The sequence below is a fragment of the Meriones unguiculatus genome, chromosome 15 (assembly GCF_030254825.1).
Source record: "Meriones unguiculatus strain TT.TT164.6M chromosome 15, Bangor_MerUng_6.1, whole genome shotgun sequence".
NCBI lineage: Eukaryota > Metazoa > Chordata > Mammalia > Rodentia > Muridae > Meriones > Meriones unguiculatus.
In genome coordinates this window covers 51,068,175-51,084,977 of record NC_083362.1, presented here as the reverse complement: position 1 = coordinate 51,084,977, position 16,803 = coordinate 51,068,175, and the positions used below count along the sequence as shown (strand labels likewise).

The window sequence follows — 16,803 nt, the reverse complement described above, 5'->3', positions numbered from 1 at the left end:
ATTTCCGTCTGGACATGGCGGCACACACAGAACATTCAGGAGGCCTGGGCTGCACAGTAACACCCTGGGCCCCACCAAAACTGTTTTCTGCCCTCCATCAAATGACTGCATTATTTTGATCATCACTCTGAGAATACAGGTTTTTCTCACCAGCAGTTCCCTCCCTGGCTTTCACTTCCCTGACGGCACCATGTCATCATCTGCCAATCTTTACCTTGTTCCTGCCTAGTCAAGAACATGAGAACACAGCAAGCAGTGTCCACACCAGAGCCTTTGCATCTTCATGGTCCTGGGAAAGTTCCAGCTCCCTTTACTCAATCGAGACTCCCCCTCCACCCTGACGGCCCTTCCCTCTCTTCAGCAGGTACCACCCTCTAAAATGTCATGTGTGGCTTCTTAGTCATCTCTTGCACCCCCATCAAGAGTCTCAGAGTACCAGTTTTATCATGAACGGAAAACACAGTCAGCCCTCGATATAATATTGATGACTCTGTATTAGCCTGTACAGCTGGTAGCCCTGTCAGTGAACAGCATGGCAGGACCACAGGATTTCTGATTACGCATGCTGGCCTGCACAGGATGAAACGCCGTCTTATCTCCATCTCAAAACTGTATGTTGCATCGTGTCGTCATTGCTTAGACCACACATTTCCCCACTAAGTGTTTCTAGTAACAGAAAGTCAGTACATTCTCACACAGTTATCTACAGAAGATAGTGGGAAGGAAAGCTTTTCTAACAGAGTCCAGGATCCACAGTGGAAAACAAAGGCCTTACATGTTCCCTCCAAAGGCTTCCGAATGCCTAGGCATGAAACCTCTGAGCCGCCCTCACTGGCATAGGAACCTCGCACTGTAACACCGAGTCTGAAATCGCGTAACACAGATAAACGGTTTCTGATGTGTTTTGCCTACACATGCTGGAAAGACCAAACACCATGAGGAAACTGATGTCGCTAACCCACCTCGTCATGAGTCAGCTCCAGCGGCTCAATCATATACACGAAGGTGTCGTCCTCAAACATGCCGCTGTAGCGAAAGACAAAAGGGGGAGAGTCAGCGATTCTGGCAAACGGTGAGAGCTGGCAAGAGAGCACCTCGGCAGCGTCACCAAAGGGTGCCTCTGAGCAAAGCTACTGAACCACATACACTCCCTGTAGCTGCATGGAACCCCGCCTCCGTCTCAGCACTCCCAGGACTTTACAAGGTAGCAAGCAAGCCACAAAAGTGTCACGCATTCCCCCAGAGCATGCAAACTCTGGTAAACTGAGGACAACACTCATCTCGCACATGGTGGTGGTGGGGGGACTGCTTATGTCAGAACCATATGAAACTAGTACAAACTCCTCATTATGCAAATTCTGTATCACCTAGAAGGAAGTTGACCACTCCATTGTCTAAGAATATTCTAAAGCCATCTCTGATTCTGAAGAGGCCAGCAGAAGTATCTTTACACTTGTAAATTGTGAGTGCCCATTAAGTAGTAGGACATAGAAACCACATTTTAACTCAGGGAGACATGAGTTTGTTTGTTTGTTTGTTTGTTTTAATACTATTTGAAAGGGATTTTAACCCCTTTTCATCACATGGCCAAAGCTAAACCTTCATCTGAGGCATCACTTGATTTGGGTCTAAAATGTGTTTATGCATGGTTTCAAAGAGTTCGTCTCCTCTTAACACACCATCTTTCCCAGGCTGATCCCTCATGAGACTTAGCTCTAATCCAGCTCATATGACCTTTGCCATAGACCTGTGTGCATGGCATCAGCTAGACTGAGTCACTCTGTAAGCTCCCTGCTAGAGTTTGGGTCTTAAATGGCCCCCACAGGTCCAATGTAAGTAGTGAAATCATCATAAGGAAATCTTCCTGAGCCTGGTAAGAAGTTGTGGCGGGGGAGGGGCTATCGTGGGCCGTCAGCCTCCCTCTCACTTTCTAACTCTCGTAGCCATATGGTGAGCTGTTTTGTCGCACTACACGCGCTCCATTCGCAATGATGTGGTTCCTCATAAGTGGCCCAAAGGAATGACGTCAACTCATCATAGATTCAAACCTCCAAAGCTTGAGCTAAAATAATCCTTTTCTCTTGTAAGTAGATTATCTCAGGACTTTTGTTCCAGTGACAGAAAGCTAATTAATGCACCCCCTTTCCTTTCCCTCCACTGCACCAACCAAAATGGGAATTATTGATCTACGTAATTATTTGTTTAATCTCTGAGTTTCCTACAAAGTCTAGGTGTTAAAGAAGGGGAGACTTTAGCTTCCTGGAACCACTCTGTATCTAATCCCAACATATCAGTGACATAGAAAATTCACTATGCAAAATATCTGAAAGATCAAAACTGCAAAGAGTGAATGGATACAGGCAAGCCTGAGGTCAGGAAGAACCCAGAAGATTCCCACATACTGGAGTCCATTGCATGTCGACAAAGCCACCCTGGAGTCTTTGACACCTCTGATGCTTCCATGGTAGTAACAGTGTTCTCCGCCCTACAAAACAAAGAACACCTCACTGAGTGTATCTTAGACATTGACAGTCCTGTTTCCCACAGTTCTGCAGAGAAAGACCATCAAGGATGAGAACACATGTGCACAAGAAACTCCTCTATTTGAAGTAAAAATCTAGGGCAGGGCAAGCTGTGAAGGTAACAAGTTTGCATGTGCTTAGCGGAGGAGAAAGGGGCTTTATAGGAAACAAAACCAAGGTCAGTGATAAAGTTTGTGTGCCCCTCTGAAGCATGTATCTCAGAAGCAGTTGCAAACAGATGTGGTTACACAGCAGTTTCCTCTCTCCTCACACCACAGCTTTTCTTCTTGTGTTTCTATGCATTTTGAATAGACTCTTTTGTACTGCTAAAACATGATTCACCCCTCTTTAGAAATTATCTTCCTGAGGTACTCTCCATGTTATCAAAAGAGAAACATAAGCACCGAGCCAACCACAAACTCTTTATCTGCAATGGTGTATTACCTGCAAGATAGGTTAGGGCAATGGTGGAAGCAACCAACCAATAACTGATTTGACTTAAGGCTCACTCTGTGAGGTGGAACCCACACCTGACACTGTTCTGGTGATCAGGAATCTGAGACAAGACATCCCAGAGACTTAGGGTAAAACAAGATACACTGATCCAAAACATAGAAAAAAAATGTAGTGATAAAATGAATCTTAATGATTTTGTACTATACTCATTGGTCAGTGCCTTATTCAGCCATGATCAGAGAAGCTTCCTTTTGCTGCAGATATGAACAAATATGGAGACCCACAGCAAGACATTATGCAGAGAGTGAGAGACCTTGGAACCACTCAGCCCTAAATGAGAATGCCTTCATCAAAGCCCTTTCCTTAGAGCTTGGAGAGCCCTGTGGAAGAGGAAGAGGAGGGAGTGTAACAACCAGAGAGGATAGAGAACAACAAGAAAACAAGGCTCTTTAAATCAACACAGGCAAAGCTCACAGGACCTCACAGAAGCTAAGGCAGCATGCACAGGGCCTGGGTGACTCTGCACCAGGTCCTTAATGCTTATTATATTCTGGCTTCCATTTTAGTGTTTTTGTGGGATTCCTGAGTGTGCAAACAAGTGGGTCTATGGGCTCTATTCCTTCTGTTGATTTATCTTGTCCAACTTGGATGTGATAGTTTTTGTGTTATCTTATCTTTTATTTCATTGCAGTTTTAAAAATACACAGTCACTAAGGCAAAGCTTAAAAACTGAACTGTATACCTGCTGAAAGAGGGAAAATCATTTTTCTCCAAAGGCTTGACACTGGGCATATTAACAACTCTAAGGCAAGCTTTGTGATCAGAAGTAGTCGACCAACGTGTAACATACTCCACTGTCTTTTGTGTGCTTTTATTCTGTTACAGTTGTTTTTCCTTTAGGATGGTGCTTTATTTTGTGTTCTTGGTTTGAGGGGGTTTTGTTGCTTTATTGGGTTTTTGAGAAAGAACTTGAAGTTGAGCGGATAGAGGATCTAAAAGAACTTGGGGAAGGGGAAGAATATGACCAAATATGCTTTTCTATAAAAATCCATCGTTCTCTTATAAGAGCACTCCAGGGACTCCTCTTCAACTACAGCCATGAAGTCTTATGACGTGCCTTTGTGGGGATGTTTCTTCTCTCTCACACTAAGTACCCTGGGACACCTCGTAACTGAAAACAGCTCATGGGCTCCCATCTGGGAAGCCATCTTTTATTATCCCTTCGCTCATTACTTCTCCATGTTCTTTTATAAACTGAGATACTTCAACCGACTGGAGATGGGGCGTCCACCTGGCTATGTGGGTAAGCAGTGAATCGGGGACTTAATTATTCTTCACGTGCACGTTTCAACCCATCACCCCCTTTCCAGATGCCACTGGTTCCTGGGTATTTCTGGCTTTGGTAACATGAGTTGCCTTGCTGCTTCTGACTCCCCCACCAAAAAAAAAGAAAAAGAATTTAGTGGACCGGGTTAAGTTCAAGCCTAAGAGGGTGGTTCTTGATCTACCCGCTGCCCATCTCCTGAATCTGCACAGACACCTCCTACTGCTGTCTTCACTTGGTTTTGTCCCAGTGGCTTTACCTCCCATTTGAATGGGTTATTGGGAAGGCATATGATACATGACATATTATAAGTGCTGGATATGGGGGGCTGTTCCTCTGTTCTCAAATAGCAAAGTCGCTTATAAATATTGACTTGTACAAGGTATATCAAGTTCTATTTGCGTATTTGACACTGCCACCTGGAAGGGCAAGTGGGTTCACACACCGAAGCTGCTTGAGAATCGGGTCAACCTTCACATGTTTCCAAAAATGAAACACCTAGTAGCTGTACATTGTATCGGAGCTGTCACTTAGCACTTTGTGTCACAAAAAAATAAAAGCTGTCTCAAGGCAAGTGTCCGTAAGAGGTGTACAGAAAATATCTGTATTCACTTAGCCTTCCCAAGAGAAGCTATTTTCAGATTTTTCTCAAGATATTTTTATTTGGTCCGGGTGTGGTGGCATACGCCTTTAATCCCAACACTCGGAAGGCAGAGGCAGGCAGATCTCTGAGTTCAAGAGGGCAGACTGGCCTACAAATTGAGTATATGACAGCCAAGGCTACACAGAGAAACCCTGTCTCAAAACCCTAAACAAATATATATATTCTTACTTTCCCCATATAACAGCACCATCCCTTCTTATATGTAAGTTCCATTCCACTTCCACTGATGAGTGGAAGCTGACTCTGACTAGAAAGATAATTATCGTCTGTTTGAATTAAAGTAGGGAATTATATATTTGTGTTATCAAGTTCTGTGCCTCTTACGTGAGACTAAAGGAGCACTCAGTTCTTGGTGTTGGCACAATATTCAGTTTTATTATCTAAAATGTATTTACTAGTTTGGTAATCTCCATTTTAGTGTTAATATTATAATGTTTTCTGAGTTTGTTTTTAAATTTATAGCAAAAATTTATAAATTTAAAAATTTATAAATTTGTTTTGTTTTGTTTTTTTACGTATTGTTGAAAAATAGCACTTGGCAACTCTTTTGAGCCAGACACAAAGAGCACACGTGAGGGATTTTCACTCCCTTTGCACGGAGCAGTCAATTCCAAGGGGACTTCCCCAAGAATCTGCCATCATGAACACTCACTGATCATAACCAAATTCTTCAAGTGCATATTAGGAGACGGGCAGCAGGCTCTCCCAAAGGTAGCAAAAAAGGGCCCAGCTGGATGTCACATCTTCGTGTCCTCTGGTTAAGATCTCTTCTTTCAGGTAGGAAGGCCTCAGCCCACTCAAGAGTCAGTGCTGACCCCTGAGAGTGGCACAGGCTTGGGACTAGACAAGCAGCAGCAAGAGCTAAGTCAATTTGTGTCTCCACCAATGTCAGCATTTTCAGATCCAGAAACTGTTTGCCTGTTAATTAAATTCAGCAAAAATGGATCCTCTGAGAAGCAGAACTTACTGGTAGCCAGAGGAAATGAAAACTCCTAGTAAGTACACTCCCAACTTTCTCAGCCATTCTTTTCCTCACAGCCATGGACTCCAAGAGCTAAGCCATATGCCCATAATAACCAGCTCCCACATAAGGTTAGCAAGCTCAGGATTCCACTGGAAACCACTGGTGTACCCTTCACTGTTTTGTTATTGTTACTGGTGTGGGGGTGGTTGTTTGTCTTTAGTTCTGTTTGCTTGAAGTCCTGTCTGCTTACCTGTTTTTCATAGTGTGTGTGTGTGTGTGTGGGTGGGTGGGTGGGTGTGGGTGTGGGTGTGGGTGTGTGTGTGGTGTTGGGGACTGAACCCAGAACCTTCTGTAGGTTAGGCAAGCACTCTACCACTGAGCTACACTCCCCAACCCATGTGATACTCATCTTTTAAAACATTTTCTAATCAGATATGAGTGGAGAGAGCAATTTAAGAATTCAAATAATAACAACTTGAAGTGAAAAAAAGTCCATTCTATGACATTACTGCTCCATTAACAAACATTATTTAATTCAGCTCGCTTTAATAAAAGGAAACACTTCTGCACTCACAGTGACCCAGCCAAACAACAGTCGTGTAAAAGAGCCACATCAACCCACAAGGAGAGAGGGCAGAGAAAATTCAGAACTGGGAAGTCCCTGCGAAGGTGCAGAAGATGGACAGCAGGTTGGTGGGAGTGACCCTCTTAGATTTGAGCTGTGGGGGTGAAACCAAAAGAAAGAAAGCCAATTTTTTAAGCTTTTTTTTCCCCAAACTTTGTTCTTGCTTAATTATCTCCAAGTGCTTTGGTAACGTTCCATCAGTCAGTGCTTCTGAGCTTCTCGGCCCTAGACACTCAGTGAAACCTACACGCTCATGATTCCTGAGAAGTGAGGTCTTTCACTTGGGTACTGGAGGTTGGGGGATACATTCACAAGTGATACGGCCCATTGGGAAGAACTGCCCATACCCGAGTTAGACTCAGGATGCACTGAAATGAGGATGCCACCTTCAAATGAGTACTCTAGGTAGGGATTTTTGGTTTTGTTTCACAAATTTACCTACTAACATAGTGTGCCAGTCTTTTAAAAAAGTGTTTGTAGCTTTTTAAAAGAGCCGATTACAAACGTTGCCTAGGTTTGCTGCAGAATGAGGAAATGACAAACTACCTTCAGAAAGCTGAGGAATCTGAGATTCCAATGCTGGTTTACTAATTTACCTTCATTAAATTCAAGAGGGAAAAGAGTCCTTCCAGTGATGTCTGGGTAGGAGTCAGCTCTGCCAATGCCACAACTCAAATATTTCATATAAACTATACCGTTCAAACTTAAAATAGCTTTGTAAGGAACTAGTGTTGTCTGACCATGTTCCTTTTAGAGTCTAGAATGTTTTCAGAATATTTCCAGAAAGGGCAATATTTTGAATGATCAACGATAGTGAGCTTAACTTTAAACTAGAAATTTTAATGACTATAATTTGATATCTAATGTAAATGTTCTAGCATGTGTAATCTTTCCCCATCATAACTTAAATTGTTTATTATTTATGTAATGGCAAGCAACTTTTAAGCTAGCTATTAATTCAAAGGCTAAAAAAATATTAGAATGATTATACAAGTAACAAAAGAGGCATTTATATTTATTGTAAGAGTAGAAATCCAAACTTTCTGGTGAGGAACGGAACATAAAAATAAGAATTTTTCATTCCAAACATGGCTGAGAGGTAAGAAAGAGATGGAGAAAAAGAGTCTGAGAAAATCTATTAAACAATAATAAAGGAAGAGATAATGGGAAAAGAGAAAATGGAGCCGGGAAGAAGAAGGAAACACAAGCCTGCCCAATGCAGATGCCCCAGCTCAGCAATAATAGCTGGTGGCAATGCCTGCCCCTCCGTTATCAGGAACACTTAACTTACAGCCTTTTCAAGATTCAACCAATGGTGTGACAAAGAAACTCAGCAAAAACATCTATATCCAGGCTGGACATATACAAACCACCTTCCTTGCTATTAGTCTCCAAACAGTCAGCTTGCATGCATTCATAATGCACTGGGCATTGTAAGTAAGCTAGAGATGACGTAAAAGGTGCAGGAGGATGTGTGGGGTACACAAACCCCTAGCCTTGTTTTAAACAGGGAGCTTGAGCATCCATGGACAGAAATGTCCCCTGTAAGATCCTGGAACAAATCCCCCCATGATACCAAGGGATGACTATAGTCAGGGTCCTCGTGACGTGCACTCCACAAATCCCTCTGCTCTACTCTGCTTCCAATTCCACCAGGAGCAAGGTCTATCAAGGGCTCACCCAGATGGCATCACTACCCTGCTGCTGCCAAAGCCCTCGTAGATACGGTGAGCTTTAGCCACTAAGCTCATGATGTGATGAGGAATGTTCTAAAACAGTCACGTGGTTACACGGATAAGGAAAAGAACAAGGTGAGTATAAAGCCTTCTCCCCACAGGGCAGGGATGCATCTATGGTTCACTAATGCATGTGCTTTTCCCAAAACATAAAATAGGTCAGAATACATACATACACACACAAACACGTATATATATGTGTGTGTGTGTGTGTGTGTGTGTGTGTGTGTGTGTGATGTGTGTGTGTGTGTGTGTGTGTGTGTGTGTGTGTGTGTGGAGAGAGAGAGATTTCATATGAGGTATGTGTATATGTGTATACCTCACACTTATGAAAATGGCTATTGTGAAAAAGACAAGGTATATATGTTGGAGGGGTTGTTGGAAGCGGGTAAAGATACTGTTGGTAGAACTACAGATCGGCATGGCTAACTGAAGAATAGAGACCCATGGGAAAAAAAGAAAGAAGGAAGAAAGGAGGGAAGGAAGGAAGGAAGGAAGGAAGGAAGGAAGGAAGGAAGGAAAACCTGAATCTTAAAGCGACAACTTCACTGCATGTTCACCTCAGCTACATTGACCTTACCACGCTGGAGAAACTGACGGATGGAGAAATGCGTCCACAAAAGACTCTCGCCCGGCTTTGAATGGAGAAAATCCTGCCACAATGCCGACGTGGTGGGACACACAAATGTGCTAAATAATCCATCAGAGAGAAACAAATGGGTAGCATGAGGGGGAATCAGATGCAGATGGCAGAACAGTGGTTGTCAGGGGCAGGGGGCAATTGGGCAAATGAAGAGATGTTGGTCAAAGGACACAAAGCTGTAGTTACGTGGGTGGAATAGACTGTGGAGACAGAAAGTGCCACACAGTGACTGCACTTACTGTATTTTATGCTTAAAATCTGCTCTGGGGTGGATTTTAGATGTTTTCACTAATGGAAATAATTGCAGGAAGCAGAGGATGTGGCCATCAGCTTCAGTGGACCCATCATTCATTTCCCAGGGTACGAACGCCAAAGCATGCCATTTGGCACAACCCAACTGTACAATATTCTTATGTATAACATCTAAGTAGCACACCCTAAAAACACAATTTGCATTTTTCAATTAAGACTTCAATAAAGCTGGAAAGAAAGAAAACATTCACAAAGGACCACATATTAAAGGATTTCGTTTATGTTCCAAACAGGCAATTTATAGAGGCAGAAAAGTAGATTAGTGGTTACCTGTGATGGGAAGGAGAGTTATGAGGGAAGGACTGCTAATAGAAAAGACGTTTCTTTGTGGGGTGATGAAAAATGTTTTAAAATTAGATTGTTAATGATGCACAATTTTGCAAATATGGTAAAAACAATTTAATTGTGTGCTTTCCGGTATAAAAAATTATGCCTGAATTAAACTTGTTTCAACCAAAGAAAACAGAAATAACGTTTTTTGGATGAGTAAAATGAAATCAACAAAGTTGCTTTCTTGTACTTTGTACTGAACTTTGTGCAAGGAGTAGTGGAAGGAACTGTAATAAAATCTGCCTGGCTGGGGACACACAAGAAGCTGCCCCGTTTCTATCAGCAGACACCTACCTGGTACCTAGACCATGAACTTGACTTTCATTTTCAGGGACCTGTTTTGTGTTTTTGTCTCCCTGGTTTCTGTATTTGCTCCTCTCTTCAGCCCACTTTCATTCAGTGATAGTAAAAGGCATTAACCTCATCGAGGAATGGGGACGGGGAAGGGGGCTGCTTGGTACAGTGAGGTGCAAAGACTGCAACTGTGCTCCCAGAGCACCCGTGCACTGGGATTTTCATCCTAGCCCACAGCGCTTTACATATCCACATCTATATTTTACCTCCAGGCCCTCACAGGCTACCTAAGATCCCAGGCTTCTCTAGGCAGATAACGGCGCACAGTGAATTAGAGGAGTGTTTGTGTGTATGCCTTCCTTTGTCTGAACAGTAAGGGATCCTTGGTTTTTTTAATTAGTTTTATATAGTGAGTAGGAATGTGCATTTGAATATAGCATCCAGAAGAGGTCATTGGATTTCCTGGAGCTGGAGTTACAAGCAGTTGTGAGGCGTCCAACATGAATGCTAAGAAACAAACTCAGGTCCTCTGCAAGAGCGGTACATGCTCTTCACCACTGAGCCATCTCTCCAGCCCTCAGTCAGAGATCAGCTCACGTAATGCATGAGAAACCATGCCATTACCATACATTAACTGCTTTTTTTGGTGCTCCTCAGAAAAGCTTTCTTAATCATTACAGAGGCAAATCTTTGTAAATCTCATTTTTTAAAATGCTTTTAAGTTTACACATGTAATGGGAATGGGAATTTATGCGAAATTACACATAATTTCAGAAGCGAAAATGGTCATTATGACCAAAAAAATCATAAAATATATACAACGCTTTCATCCAGAGAGTCCTGTTCTTAAAATCAACCCTTCAGCAATTACCAAGAGTGTGTTCAGGCTGCATCTGGGAAGTTTTCCCTTAGGACTAAGGGAAGGTTGGAAGCAAGGTAAAGATCTTATGGATTCATATTTTAAATAAATGATAACAAACAAGTTAGAACATTAGGCAGTTTTTAACATAATAATCCAACATAAATAAAGGTTTCATGCATGCTAGAGTATTTATCCTAGCATTAGATTTTGTAAATCCTGCACAGAATTGTGCATAGCATTTTCTTAGGGCTTGAGGATATGAGTGTGCATATATGTATACACACATATGTTTATGTATGTTTATATATGTACATATATATGTGTATATATATGTATATATATATATATATACACAGATATATATATATATATATATATATATATGTAAAAGTAGGATGTTACCATTAATCCATTATCTGTGCATGGGTAAATTTGGGTATATGAGCTGTTAGAGGAAATGGGTCATAAATGAAAGAAAAAGGATGAACGCAAAATCAAACTACAGTGAACATAGCTGCTTTTACCAGAGTTGATGTAGCTTTTGCTTTAAATATGTTACAACCATAAGAGGCTTGAATATCTTATTAGTAAGAAAGCCTCATTTGGGGCACCTCAAATGAACTCTGTATACCAATTAGCTATTGTACTTCTAAAAAAAAAATACTGAGTTTCTTAGAGAAAAGTTTGGGTCAGGTTACCGAAGCTGCATAGGTGGCCCATTTGCTGAGTCTGGAAAGTCCTTGCGCTAACACCTCTCCTCCAGGCTCATGAGTCAGCATGCGCAGTGCGCAGAGCACCGGTGCAGCTGACAGCAGCGTGGTTCTGCACAAACCAGCGAGCACCATTCCCGCAATTGAGCTGACACTGCTGGTCCCTTCCCACGGTGTTAGTCTCAGGGAGATTCGAAAATCCCATATGCAGCTGGGAGAGAGCTGACAGCAGGGAGAAGCACACGTGGCACTCTGTGGTCTGTGGATCCATCTCAAAGGCCAGAGCACATGGCAAATGTGCCCACCGTTAATCAGACAGACCTAAGGCCTGAGACGCGCCATGGCCTTGGGCAGTGTTTCTAATTATGACCACCGATAAGCATGTGCTAGGAATCCCAGGTCTCTCTGGCTCACAGCTCTGCAGGTCTGCACATGAAAGGTGCCAGCCCTATGCTGGCATTCATTAGCCATCTGCAAAATACTAACCCCTCCCCACACACCCCCATTGCTTGTTTCTTACTTCCTCCTCAGTGTGGTTTACATGCGCACTACTGGGCCTCAGTGGCATCTGGACAGTCACTAAAGGTCATAATTTCTCTCCTGTACCCACTCTGAGTTTTCTGCCTGACTCAGGGAAATCACTGTTTGTCATGCACTACCCACCGTATCTTGCTTTCATTTATGCCCATTTGTTCCTCATTGGCCTTCCTGGTGACAAGAAAAGATCACTTCCACATGAAGAATTTCCGGGGCCAAATTACCTTTCTATCACAGCCTGCGTTGGCCCTGAACAGGTTTGCTGCCTTCTCCATGCCTCTGTTTCTTTCATTTTACTACAGGAATAAGAATTCCCATCTCAGCTGGGTGTGGTGGCACATGCCTTTAATCCCAGCTCTCTGGAGGTAGAGGCAGGTGGATCTCTGTGAGTTCAAGGCCATCCTGGTCTACAAAGAGAGTCCTAGGACAGCTAAGGCTGCACAGGGAAACCCTGTCTCAATTAACCAAAACAAACAAACAAACAAACAAACGAGCAAACAAAAAACCCACCTCATGAGCCTACTGTGATGGTTGAATAGGGAAGACAGGGACTATAGCTCAGTGGTACAACACTGCCTGGCATGACCAACGTCCTGAGTTTGACCCCCAGCAAGAATAAATAAATAAAATAATGAAATCTAGCTGGGTATTCATACAGCACATGCCAGTGGTCTCGGAATTTAGGAGGCCAAGGCAAGTGAACCTTGAGTTTGCGGTCAACCTGGATTACATGGCCTCAAAAGAGACTCGGGGAGATGGGGTTTGGGGGGAGAACACCCCCTAGGTCTCATCTCCTCACCTGCCTTTTACCCTTGGGCATCAGTTGTTTGCAATAAACCGCACGAGTTCACACAGCCTTATAATTCTGATTACATGGCCATGATCCTGGCTGAGCATCCCGAATGCAAAAGTCTCCAAAACTCCAGAGCACCAGCAAGACAGCAGGAGTGGAAAATTCCACACACAAAACTGTTTCATGAGCAAAATTATCTAAAGTGTACAAACTTACCTTCGAGCTGTGTGTATGAGCTGTAGATGAAACACAAATGAATTTTCTGTTTAAGCTGTAGCCCTGTGCCCACACATCACTATGTATAATGGAAATACTTAAACAAGATTTAAAGCCAAAAATGTCTGGTCCTAAGTATTTTAGATAAGGGACACCCAAATGGTATTTATGGTGCTGATGTGAAACTTTAAAAGTTCATCTGACCATTAAGAAGGTAATGAGTGTAAAAGCAAAACAGTAAAATTCCCTTGTGGTCCTGAGTATACAGAATTGAATGTTGCTTCAGCATTTTAAGTTCTTGTGAATTCTTCCTCAGTAAAGCATTTCCCTGGCACAGGCGGCCACGTGATCTTATTGACAGCCATCAGAACAGTGCAATGTGCGTTAGTCAGCTCCAGGATGAATATGCTTTATGCTGCAGGAGATCTGGCCACGTTACTATACCTTAGAGTACATCGGCTTCCCGTTTTCATAGTGAATCTCCACGTAGTCAGAAGACAGCAAACCACTGCAAAGGAGAGCAGACATAATGATTTCTGCATCCAAATGCTGGAGGTTTAAAAATAGCTCAAGGAGTGGATAAGAAGGGCACAGAAACCACAGACCTGCTGTCCACAGTCTCGGCAAAGCTGGCTGTGGGCAACATCCAGGAAAAAAAGAAAAAGAAATTCCCAGTCTACATTCAGAAACATAAAACACAGGCAATCTAAAGTACACCCTTAGATTCAGCACCTAGAGGGCATATCGATGGAATTTTTTGAAGTGTGGGTCGATGGGAAGGAATACGGAAAACAACTGGCAAGCATTTCCAATAAAGGCCAGATAGTAAACGCTGCAGCTCCGTCAGCTGTGTGGTCCCTGCAAGCAGCAATCGATCCTGCCATCCCAGCAGCAACACTCGGACAAGTGAGTGTGGCTGAGTCCCAGAAAAGCTTTATTTATGGGGAATGATGTTTGAACCTCACACAATCCAATGTACTATGAAATAACATTATTTTGAATTTTTAAATCTATTTTAAAAAGACGGCCCAGTGGACAAAAGCCACTTGTCACACAAACCCAACAACCTGAGGTCAATCCCCAGCTCCCACAGTGGAAGGAGAGAACTGACTACTGAATGTTGTCTTCTGACCTCCACATGTACGCCAAGGCAGCCAAAAACAAAATTAAAAAAAAAAAACTTTAAATTTAAAATTATCAGAGCATCAAGTTTGAAGTAAGAGCAGGGTTTAGACATAGCACAGCCAATGAATGGAAGTGTCGACGCAGGCAAGTGTCACTAACTCGTGTGAAATGAGATCATTTAAAATATGAAACTCACAGGACATTAAGTTGATTAAATCAAACCACAAATATGCAGAACTTAGCCTAGAAGTCAGCACTGGGTGTTCAGAGCTATGCACTGTGACTGTCGATGCTGTTGCTGTTAACTCAAGTTTGTTTGGTTTTTTGTTTTTGTTTTCGTTTTTGTTTTTGTTTTAATGCATTCTCCCCTATAAAACTGGGAAACGCGTGCTTGGTTGTGGGGAGTGGAAGAAGACCGAAGCGTATGTGTATTCTCGATGAGGACCAACACCTCAGACCCATGAGGATTGCAAAGCCTTCCTCTGGTCTGCACAAAGTATCTAGCAACATCCTCCTCTAGGTGGCTTCCGGTGTGAGACTGCGCCCCTACCAGAGCAGGTGGCTTCCAGCCTGAGACAGCGCCCCTAACAGAGACCTCCTACAGAGTCAGACTAACCACTTCCCTGTGCCCTGTACACAGTGAGCACCGTGAGGTCTAGCCTTGCTGAGCAGCTGGCGCCCCTCCAACACATGCTCCCTCCAAGCATGGAGCACCTGGTTCTGGCTTTTCTGTGCACCTGTGTGTCTGGCTTTTCCCCGTTTCCTTCATCGCCCCAGTCAGGCTTCCAGAACGAAGCACAGTGCAAGGCGCTCTGCACCCACTGAAGAGTGTGGGATTAAGACAACTGGGGTCTGCCCACCTTATTCTTTGAGACAGGGCCTCTCGTTGGGGTTTGGGGCTCACTAACTCAGCAAGGCTGGCCAGCAAGCCTAGGAAATCCTCCTGTCTCCAGCATGTACCTCCATTTGAAACTTCAATTTACACAGGTGCTAGGGACTGAAGTCAGATCGTCATGTTCAAAAATGATTACTTTCTTAAGTAATAATGTAGAAAATTATAGAAATTTAGGTTAACACATTCATACAAGGATACGCTTATTACCTACAATTATGCTCCTGCCTTATATTGCTTTTGTTTTTTGTTTATTGTTTTTAAACAATAGACTTAAAGTAAAGTGAGTTGTCGATTACTATTTTTCTTGTGTGTGGGAGCAAAGCGTATTCCTTTGAGTATAAACAATAAAATAAGGGTTGGAATTGGGTTAGAAGATAAGAGCTGTGGAGAGGCAGTGATACATGAGGTGGGTGAAAATAATTACATGTTGAAGAGAGGCTCTGTGTTAAGTTAGACAAAGAGAGCGAGCTAGGCAAAAGCTGAGGAATATGGGCATGGTTCGTGGGAACAGAGCTGCAGGCACAGAACAATCCTAGTGGGAGTGGACGAAAAGGATTACAGGCTGAAGACAAGGTGACAGGAGGGATCTGATGACGTTCTAAACGACAGGAGAGGTTATAATGGTCATTCCATAGCACCAGACCTCCTCATGTCTCAGGCGATGAGCCACGTGACATAGTACAGCCTAGAAACCACAGAATAGGGAAAACAAGAAATTTGGGGCTGTAGTTCATGGTGGAGAGAGGAAAGGAAGAAGAGTTAGGTGAAAAAATAGGAGACAGGCTTTCGGTGTATAGCGCAAAGGGTGAGAACCGCCACGCAGAGGTCTGGATCAGCCAGCATGACCTGAGGAGGCAGCTGCAGAGGGCGTGAAGTGGTTACGCTGCTGTGTGTGTTGCTACCAGTGTCTCCAGGAGTGTCAGCCTGACCTGTGGCCTCTGTCCAGAAGGAACAGCGCCTCCAAATCTTGCCCTTACCGGTTTTAGGGAGAGGACTCCCTGCTTCTTTTATTCGTCTGCCTATTTTTTCTTTAAGGAGCATTTCAGTCATTCCATATTCCAGTCTTCCCAAGCATGAGGGAAATGGCCGCAAGAATTAAAAAAAAAAACAAAAAACAAAAAAAGAGCCAATGGGGGGGAAAGAACTATCAGACATAAGAGTTATATAAGGTGGCTAGTTACAAGATAAATATGGAGCACATATTTCTATATAAACCAGAAAAAAAATGATCTAGAGATAATACAGGGAGTTTCCAAAATAATAATAAACTTTACATATATATAATACCCACATACATATGTTAATACTTAAACACCCTAAGAATAAAAACATGTAAGAAAAATACACATGAAATTAACAGCAAATCCTTAGCCTAAAAAGCAAACACAAAACAAGTCATGACTGAAGCATTCCCTCGATTCCCCCTGGGGAGCAGTCAATATTAGAGCAATGGCCATTCACCCTCACTCAACCTAATTTTAGTGCAATTCCAAACAGAATCTCAAGAACTCTTTTAAACATGACAAAATGACTCTTCAGTGCATCTCAAAGAAAAACGTGACACTTTTCAAATAAAAATAACAACAACAACAACAACAAAAAAAACCAACGGGACTTTGAGTTATCATTACAGGAACTAAGATGAAGAACACAGGCCACAGCAGAACATCTGAAGTCTCGCTTTCACATAAGAATGTCATAGTGTTAAGAATGGCATTGAAATCCATGAAGAGTGGAAAACTGAAAACCAGAAGAACATAAGACAGGAAACAAGTCCAGAAGAAAAAAAAATAAA

The 16,803-nt window shown here is 42.8% G+C and overlaps 1 protein-coding gene across 3 annotated transcripts in view; it reads right to left on the bottom strand.

The window, feature by feature from the left end:
* The window catches only part of Adam23 (ADAM metallopeptidase domain 23), a 144,380-nt gene that overhangs the window by 64,402 nt on the left and 63,175 nt on the right, over positions 1–16,803 (bottom strand). For all 3 annotated transcript variants that reach the window (XM_021648510.2, XM_060368485.1, XM_060368486.1), the window contains exons 4-6: positions 13,433–13,496; positions 2,403–2,485; positions 963–1,026 (exon numbers count right to left, since the gene is read on the bottom strand). In XM_021648510.2, the coding sequence (XP_021504185.1) occupies positions 963–1,026; positions 2,403–2,485; positions 13,433–13,496 (211 nt within the window). The remainder of the gene's footprint in view (positions 1–962; positions 1,027–2,402; positions 2,486–13,432; positions 13,497–16,803) is intronic.